We start from the raw sequence: 8,861 nt of genomic DNA on the forward strand, positions 1-8,861 counted from the left end.
CTTTTCTGTACATTTCTGTGCCTGGATGTCTTTTCTCCATCTCAGTCACCTCCTTGTCCTCCTGACAACCTCCTTCCAAGCCCAACTCAGATGTTTCCTTGCGTGCAGTCTTCCTCAGGTAACTGCTTCCACTCTGCTACAGCTGCACCTCTCATATCTCTCTCCTGCCACGTATCGTTCTCACTCGGCCAGAACTTCGACACAGCTGCTGTCTGCCCTGCTCCGTCTGGAGGCCAGGATACAACACGAAAGCAGACCGTTCCACTGTCACGTAACAAGCGAGTGTGGTCATTGTCTGTGTATACGTCAGCCGCCTCCCCAGTGCCCCTCCTCCACCTCCCTGATTTATCTACAGTCTGGCTGTCCACCAGAAATACAGCTTCCACCAGGAACCACCCTCCCGCCTGGGGAGACGGATAAAGCTGAGTGTCTTTCCAAATCATGACTCTCTCCCTCACGTCCTCTGCACCTTTGAAACTGACCCCTGGCTCTATCATTTACAACCTCCCACCACCACTCCTGTTTGTTGGCCAAATACTGTCACCTGTCCTCCTTCCCTTCCCAGGCCAGTTGAGGTCCCCTGACCCTCCTTCCCTCACTCTCCTACCAGTGCTCAGTTTCTCACCCTGTTCCCCTTCCATTACACCCGCTCAGAAAAACCGCATTCCCAGGTTCAACCCCAGCCTGCCTCTCTCCGTCAGCACCTCGAGGAAGGCACCAGATCGAAGGCCAGCTGGCCTCCCGCCTGCCTGAGCCCCCACCGTGCAGCTCTCTGGTCTTCCAGCCCTTCTTCACTTCCACTCCCCACAGCCCCTTTGTCAGACCTCCATTCTTCTCCAAGCGCCAGCGTATTTTCCGGCAGATCACTTCACTTCCTGTTTCAACAAGGATTAAAAGCCCAGTGGAGAGGCACTCTCTCAGCGTCTTACCACCTCACCTGCACATCTTTCTTGTCATGAGGGAAGAGTTCGCCTTTTCCTGCCTCCTCAGTCTAACACCGGCTTCCTGCCGTGTGCTCCAGCCTCTCCTCTGGGCGGCTTCCCATCAGCATTTCACTGGACCCACTACTCTCTCTTTTCTGAAAGCCAGCTGTTCTCTGAGCGCAGTACCCCTCTCCCTACCCCAGTCTCTTTCCTCTCATCCCGGGAGAACGTCATACGGGTTCACTGTCTTTCTTCTCCCATCAGCTCACTGCAAATTGTTTACCCCCACCCTCCACAGAGCCACCAGTGACTTCTTTGTTGCCAAATCATGTTCTCCTGTTCCATCTTTTCCACGAGGCAACATCTCACATCTTGTGTTCCTTCTCCTTTCCAGACATTGTTTTCTTTGGCCCCTCTGACCTCAGCCAGGTCGGGGCAGGGAAGGGGCAGTGGGGAGGCTGTGTCCTTCGTTTCTCACTTCCCCTCTGCCCTTTCCTCTGTCTCCCTTGTGAGCTCCTCACCCTCTGCCCGGCCCTCCCACTCGAGGGCATCTCCCGGGGAGAGAGCCATCTGGGTAGTGTTGCCTCCTGGTCCGTTTCGCCCACCTCTCTCCTGTCTGCACATAACAGTGACATCCCCTGCTGCTGCTGGGCCTTCCTCACAGACGTCCCGCAGCTGCTCAGACTCAGGGTATCCCACACTGAACTTGTTACCTTTCTCCAGAGAGCCCGCCCGCCCTTCTCTGTTGTCTGTCTAGTGAATGGCACCACCACCCACCCAGTTGCCGGAACCAGAGCCCTGGGCGCCGTCCCGGGAGGAATGCACCATGGCAATCGAGAGCAGTGGGCCTTGGAATTGGACCCCAGCTGGAAACCCGGCTCTGCCGTACTTGCTGTATGACCTTGGGCAAATCACTTAACCTCTAAGCCTCAGTTTCTTCCTCCATAAAATGAGAATAACAGTAGAACGTCTCTCCAGGTTGTGGCGAGAATGGAGTGGAGTGACGCACAGAAAGGCTCCGCAGAGCGAGCGCGGGGTCAGCGTGGTGCCAGCAGCGCTTATCTGTGTTTCCACGACTCGTCTCGTTCTCCCTCCCTACCCGTCACCGGGGCTCCTGGCCGTACCACCTTCCAAGTTGCTCATGCAGCGCACTTCTCTCCGCCCTACTGCCACTGCTTTAAAAGCCCTCAGTGGCTGAATGTTGCCCTGAGGATCAAATCCAGGCTCTAGCGTGGCCTGCAGGCTCTTCAGGATCCAGCCCCTGCCCAGCTTGTCAGCTTCTCTCTGTCTGTCCTGTGTGACCTTCCCGCCCACTCCCCCCGCCCGCAAAGAAATGTGTGCGCCATCCATCCCTCTGAGCATTTGCATTCCCTGAGGACTTTGCCTGTTCCCATTTCCCAGCCTTTTCACTTGCTCTTCTTTTTATCTAGAAAGTACTTGTCTCGTCTTTTCCAGAATAATCCCACTCACCCTTCATTGCTCAGTGAGATACTGCCTCCTCTGAGCAGCACTCTCTGATGGCCCAGTCTGGGTTCCCAGAGCACTGAGTGCTTTTCTGTAGCTCTTGTCACGGTCACTCAGAATCAGACACCCTGTGCGCATGTCTGTCTCCCCCAGGAGACTCAGGTCAGCAATTAGAGGACTGTCTCGTACACAGCTGAATTCCCTGAGCCCAGCCCAGTGCCCCACAGTCACAGGTCACGAAATGATTGTTAAACAATATCGAAAAACTTAGGAATTTCTGCAGATCACACCTGGATGTGCCGTCCCGACTCTGCCACTTACTAGCATGTAACTTTGGGCCATCTCGTTATTCTTTCCAAAGTGAAGTTTCCTCACCTGTAAATTGAGGATGATGACACACGAGGGCAGTTGCGAGGATTAAATGAGACAACATGTGGGAAGTCCCAGGCTCGTGGTACACAGCAGAGAACCTGTGCTTCTGTGCTTTCTCCTTCCTTCTCTACCAAGTTGTATGTGGTTCTGCATCGCTCCCTCTACACTAGTAGTTCTCAGACTTACTTGTTTAGCAGCAAAACTCTTTTCTGCAGTTGAAGTCTCCCATGGAACCTTAGTTCTTGACAAACAGAAGCAAAGCCCTTCTGGTGCAGAAGAGGAGCCAAGTGAAGGGCATTCCAGTTCTTTGTCCATCCCCATGGCCTCAGAGCTCTGCCTGTGACCTTGAACTCACGGCACACAGCTCTTCCAGACTGAGCTTCTTCCTCACCTGAGCACCACAGTGCCAAAGCACAGCCTTATTAGAGCCTGGGGAAAGGGACATAACACTCGCTCAGGTGTCCTCATAGCAACCCTGTAAGGTATAGAAGTTGATAGTTTTTCTCCCAAATTTACAAATGGAGATGGTAAGGTTCAGAGAGAATAAGTGATTTGTCCAAGGTCCCACAGTGGTGGTCCTGGTCAGTCGTGGAGCCACCATTCAAAAAAAGGTGAGAATAAACAAAGGCATGCCCGCTGGGGCACACGGTCACCCTCTTTAGGTTGACACTGAGGTGGTCAAGGGAAGAAAGCCTTCTTTTCATGCCCCACTTTTCCTATTTCTCCCCCTCCATTCCCAGATCAGCTGAAAATATATAAAATGGTGAACTCATCCAGTCCCTGGCACACCACTGCCCTGTTCCTGTTGGCTTTTGTCATCTGTCTCCTGTCTCCATCTAAAGGCCTCAGCCTCCTGGTGCCTTGAGTTTAGGCAGAGGGGTGGGGTGAGCCCAAGCCCACAGACTTGATTTCACTCTCAGGTCTGCTCTGTCAGCGCTGAGTGGCAGGGTCCAGCCTCCTGGTCCTTACTTGGGCAGAGGGGCTGCTTTCACAGCTTGCTGTGGGGGCCCCCTGGGACTGTCCCTTGTACGCCATTGGACACACGTTAGGCATGTGGCCTTGATTACTTGAGGCCAACTAAGCGAGTGGTCCTCCTGTGGGAGCTTGGCCCTCTCCAGTAGCGCCTACACAGGGCGTCGGGGGCATGCGCGTTCCTGGCCCCCCAGGGCAATCTGACCTACTGTGGCAGTCTCTCAGCCCCAATCTTCCTTCTTGAAAGACCTGCATGGCGTCATGGCTTTTTCCCCCTACCGCCTGCAGAATTGGAGAGACGACCTCTGTATCAGCCGCCTTCCTTACGTGCCTCCCCGCTCTGGTCTTCACTCCAGAGTTCCTGTCTCCAGGTTGTGGGTGAGTCCACTGGGACTCAGCCAGTGAGTGAATTGCTTAAGCATATGCCTGGTAGGCAAGGTCGGTTTGCTGCATTCCTATCCCTGTGAGACCAGGCTGCTCAGGCCTTAGGACTGGCCCCGGGGCCCTGGGTGAACAAGCTGTAAAAGCCCCTCCCTGTGCGGGTGTCACTGCCTCCATCCTCAGGACAAGTGCCTGTCTGGTTGTAGTTCATCCTCACCACTGCTGCCTGGGTGAGCAGGCCAGGCTTGCGAGGCCCTGCCTCTAGTCAGTTAGTGGCCAAGCTGGGCCTGTGGCAGACATGTCAGGTGTCACGTTGTTCCTGGCAGCTGCCTGGCCTCTTCTGAAACTGCCTCTTGTATTGGCAGGAAAAGGAGAAGGCCCAGTTGGCAGCAGAAGCTCTAAAGCAGGCGAATCGTAGTGTTTCTGGAAGCCGGGAGCTGAGGCCTGCCAGGGAGAGGCTCTTGGAGTGGCCCGACCGGGAGCTGGATCGGGTCAACAACTTTCTGAGCAGCCGTTTACAGGAGATCAAGAACACTGTCAAGGACTCCATCCGCACCAGCCTCAGTGTGTGTGAGCTCAGCATGGACAGCGATGGCTTCTCTAAGGAGGGGGCCGCTGAGCCCGAGCCCCCAGGTCTGCCCCCCTCAAACCTCAGTGGCTCCTCAGAGCAACGGCCTGACATCAACCTTGACCTGTCCCCTTTGACTTTGGGCTCCCCTCAGAACCACATGTTACAAGCTCCAGGCGAGCCGGCCCCACCGTGGGCAGAAATGAGAAGTCCTCACCCACCGTGGATGGAGGTGAGGGGCCCCCCTCCCGGAATCACCCCTGAGAATGGGCTAGTAAGGAGACTCAACACCGTGCCCAGCCTGTCCCGGGTGATCTGGGTCAAGACACCCAAGCCAGGACACCCCAGCTCTGAGGAGCCAAGCCCCAAGGAGGTCCCCAGTTGCAAGCAGGAGCTGCCTGAGCCAGTGGCCTCAGGTGGGAAGCCACGGAAGGGCAAGAGACAGGGCAGTCAGGCCAAGAAGAGTGAAGTGAGCCCAGCGCCCCAGTCCCCAGCCTGCCTGGAGGCTCCCAGTGCCAAGGGCCAGATCCCCAACCCCAGGCAGCCAGGCAAGGCCCCAGAGCCTCCCAAAGTGGGCACCTGTGCCGAGGCTGGAGAGGGGAACCGGGGGACCCGACCAGGACCAGGCTGGGCTGGCAGCCCCAAAGCTGACAAGGAGAAGGGCAGCTCCTGGCGAAACTGGCCAGGCGAGGCCAAAGCTCGGCCTCGGGAGCAGGAGTCTGTGCAGCCCCCGGGCCCAGCAAGGCCGCAGAGCTTGCCGCAGGGCAAGGGCCGGAGCCGCCGCAGCCGCCACAAGCAGGAGAAGCCAGCCTCCTCCTGGGGTGAGTGCGCCAGGAACCGAGCGACTGCTCCCCCACCCAGCCAGGCCACGGGGCGGAGGGCAGTCCTCACGGGTGAGCAGCACCGCCCTGAGAGCGTGATCCCAGGGGCCTGGCTGTGCGCCCTGAGCCCTCCTGGCTGTGTCTTCCTAGACGATGTGTTCCTGCCCAAGGACGTGGAAGGGGTGGAGATGGATGAGACTGACCGGGAGGTGGAGTACTTCAAGAGGTAGGTGTGGGGCCCGCCCACTGTGCCGCTCATGGTGGGCGCCAGGACCCACCCACACCAAGGTCTCGCCCTCAGCCCTGTGCCCTTGCAGGGAGAGCTGCTCCAGGCCCTCCCGGCTCTCCCACCGGCCTGTGTGCTGCAACGCAGGCAGCCGGGATGATCCCGCAGGACAGGTCACCTGGGAAGGTACAAGGGATGGAAAGCAGGAGGCGTGTCAGGCCCCAAGAACCAGGGCTTTCTCCAGGTTTATCACCTGCACTTCCTCTGCTCTGCCTGGGCTGAGCTCTGGGGGCAGAGGCAATAAAACACAGTCTGTCCAGATGGGGGGAGAGCCACAAACATACAGTCCAGTGATGAGTGAGTGTCCTTAGAGGAGTAAGGGCACAGGGCTAGGGCCTGGCGGTGGTCAGGGCAGCCCTCCCAGGAGAGGCGGCAGCCAGCTGAAACCTGAGGAAGAGGAATGAGGGAGCCAGGTAAAATGGAAAGGGCGTTCATGACAGTGGGGCCAGCACATACAGGGTTTGAGAGCAAAAGAATCACGTTGTCTGTGGGGAACAGAAGGCATCCCAGCACAGCTAGAGTTAAACTCTGGGGGAGGAGGCTGTGTCCTGAGGCAGTGTCACTCTTCCACACTGTTCCCTGGGTTTGTAGGTGCCTCGTCCAGGAAGTCCCCATGCCAACACCTGGGAGCCAGAGAGGTTGTGCAGAGCTGACCTGTTTTCTTTAGTGACCAGGACACATGCGTCTAGAAGAGGGACCAGCAGGGAGGGGAGGGAACCTCTGATTGTGCTTCCCTGGCATCTGCCAAACCCGACAGGTTCTGTTTGGATTCTGCAAAGCAGACACGTCAGAAGGTTGCTGTGAACTGGACCAACTTCAGCCTCAAGAAAACCACTCCCAGCACAGCTCAGTGAGGTATAGACTGTGTTGCGTGCAACCCTTCTTTCCCACACTCTTGCCACTTTCTGTGTCCCTGCTGGGCCATTTCATGCTCTGGGGCACAGGGGGTTGGACTGGGGCTTGGCAGGCCCTACCTCTTCTCCTGAGAGCCCCCACTTCCTGTGTTCCTGAAGGTTCCTTCTGCACTGCTGTCCCCTGGGGTGTCACTGCTGGGCCTCTACTTTCCTTACCAGCTGCCTCCCAAAGTGCCCAGGCGGCCGTGGGCCTCAGAGGGCTGCCCCCACCCCTGACATGATCAGCCTCAGGGTTGAATCTCACCTGGCCTGGCGTGGCTCCGCCATACAAACTACCAGGGTGCTTCCCAGCTACAGCCATACAAAAAGGGGCCAACGTTGAGGGAGCAGCGAGAGGTCAGCCAAGCTAACCAAGGCCTCGGAGGTCATTTAGGCGTGAAGGAATTGGTGGGCCCACTCCCCAAACAGGGCGGGTTCCAGGAGGAAGTAGGTAGCAACGCTGCCTCCTGGAAGAAGAAAGAGCTTGGCTGCCAGCGGGGCCCTGGCCTCCCCTCCCAGCCACCTGCAGGAGTCCTCTCTGTGAAATACTGATATATCAGATGGTGTTCTGGGCTGAAGGTAGTAGGCGGTGGGCTGAGAACTGAGGGCAGAGGAGAAAGCTGGCTTGCTGGCCTTGGTCCTGGTCTTGGGGCTTAATGGCTGTGCAGTGCCACACTCGGCACTAAGCTACGTCCCTGGGGTCAGGCATTTTCTTATTCTGTCTGGCATCCACACAGCTGCCCTTAAAGCGATAGGAAGCTGGGGCAGGTGGGCTGAGGTTGAGCTCAGGGACCCCCTCCCAGACCCCTCCCCCAGGAGGTATCCTCACCTCCTCCTCTCTCCAGTGCCAGGGCAACAGACTTCCTGGACCCGTGGCAGAGTCCCCCATTCCCCTTTTGGGTCAAGATCTCCCCTGGCTCCACCTTGGCACTGGCCTCAGCTTCCCAGGGGCAGTCTTCAGGGCTAGGCTCCCTGTGGCTCCCTTGGCTCCCTTGTGCTACCCCCGAGTCAGCACTGTCCTTAGACTTGCCTCGGCTCCTCTGCCCTGTGGGCCTGAGCTCCCTGATGCTTTGTCAGACCGAGATGTCCCTGCCTGCAGGAGCTTCCGCCAAGGCCAGGGTGCCTTCTTGCCTTTCTTCTTCAGCTCCACAGGAACCAGGAGTTACAGGGACCCCACACACTTTGATCTGTTGCCCCTCCTCCCACAGTGCAGTACCCCATCGTCTAGGAAACCTCACAGCCATTTTCTCCCCACCTGCTCTCGGCTAATTGCTTTCCTAAGATAAGGGATGCTCCCCACCAATAAGTGCTCTCCTTCGACCTTTTCTACCCTCCTCAGAGTGTGGTTGTGAGCCCCGGGTGGTGCATGAGGGAGCAGTGCTGGCCCAGCCTTGGGACCCACCCCGGGCTCTGTACTGGAGCCTGAGGCAGCAGTCTGAGTGCATAGGTGAAGTCTCCACTGTCTGTCACCAGGCGAGCACATGCCAGAGGCTGGGCTCTTCCTCCATCCTGGCCTGGGAGATGTGCTGCAGCAGAGGGTCATGGGCTCCTCGAGGATTGTTCCCACATTCCTTGCAATTTAGGACAATGTTCACTGGGACCAGGGCTCCGTCCCCCAACTGGGTCTTAACCTTCATCGTCTGCTGGAGGTGATGGAGAAAGTCTGTTCAGTGTTTTCATCCCGGGGAACAAAAAGAGCAGGTCACTGTTCCTGCCTCCGTGTGGAGACCCAAAGCCAGCGCGGGGAGGCCGGGGTGGGACCATTGCTCACCATGTGGCCATGCCCTCTGTTTTCTCAGCCTCTGCCAGATGAGCTTCTTCAGGGTGTTCTGAGACCCCGACTGCCAGCTGAAGGTCTACAGTTTTCTCCTCCACATCCCCACCCACCTGCCCGAGACTTCCCCAGTCCCTGCCATCTCGGACCAACCAAAAGCTGAACGGATGCCACGCGTGCTGGGGCCCCTCAGGACCTTTGCAGAGCGCTTCCTGGTGCTACGCGGCCTCCACACTTGAGAGCCCCGGGGGCTGGGCTGGCCTGTGGGCTTGGGGGCTGATGGTACTGCTGGCCCAACACTGCTCTTTGTGTTTGGTTTTTTGTTTTACTTTTTTTTTTTCAATTCTTTACTTTTGATACTGTGAAGATCTTTCCTGCCGAAAGATAAAGCAACATTTGGACACAGA

General features: G+C 57.3%; 1 protein-coding gene across 5 annotated transcripts in view; it reads left to right on the top strand.

Annotated features, from left to right (window-relative positions):
- FAM193B (family with sequence similarity 193 member B) overlaps window positions 1-8,861 on the top strand; it is a 30,453-nt gene extending 21,592 nt beyond the window's left edge. For all 5 annotated transcript variants that reach the window (XM_072947144.1, XM_072947146.1, XM_072947145.1 and 2 more), the window contains 4 exons: window positions 4,478-5,501; window positions 5,652-5,727; window positions 6,545-6,642; window positions 8,480-8,861. In XM_072947144.1, the coding sequence (XP_072803245.1) occupies window positions 4,478-5,501; window positions 5,652-5,727; window positions 6,545-6,641 (1,197 nt within the window). In that variant the 3' untranslated portion in view covers window position 6,642; window positions 8,480-8,861. The remainder of the gene's footprint in view (window positions 1-4,477; window positions 5,502-5,651; window positions 5,728-6,544; window positions 6,643-8,479) is intronic.

Source organism: Vicugna pacos, chromosome 22, assembly GCF_048564905.1.
Source record: "Vicugna pacos chromosome 22, VicPac4, whole genome shotgun sequence".
NCBI classification, from domain to species: Eukaryota; Metazoa; Chordata; class Mammalia; order Artiodactyla; family Camelidae; genus Vicugna; species Vicugna pacos.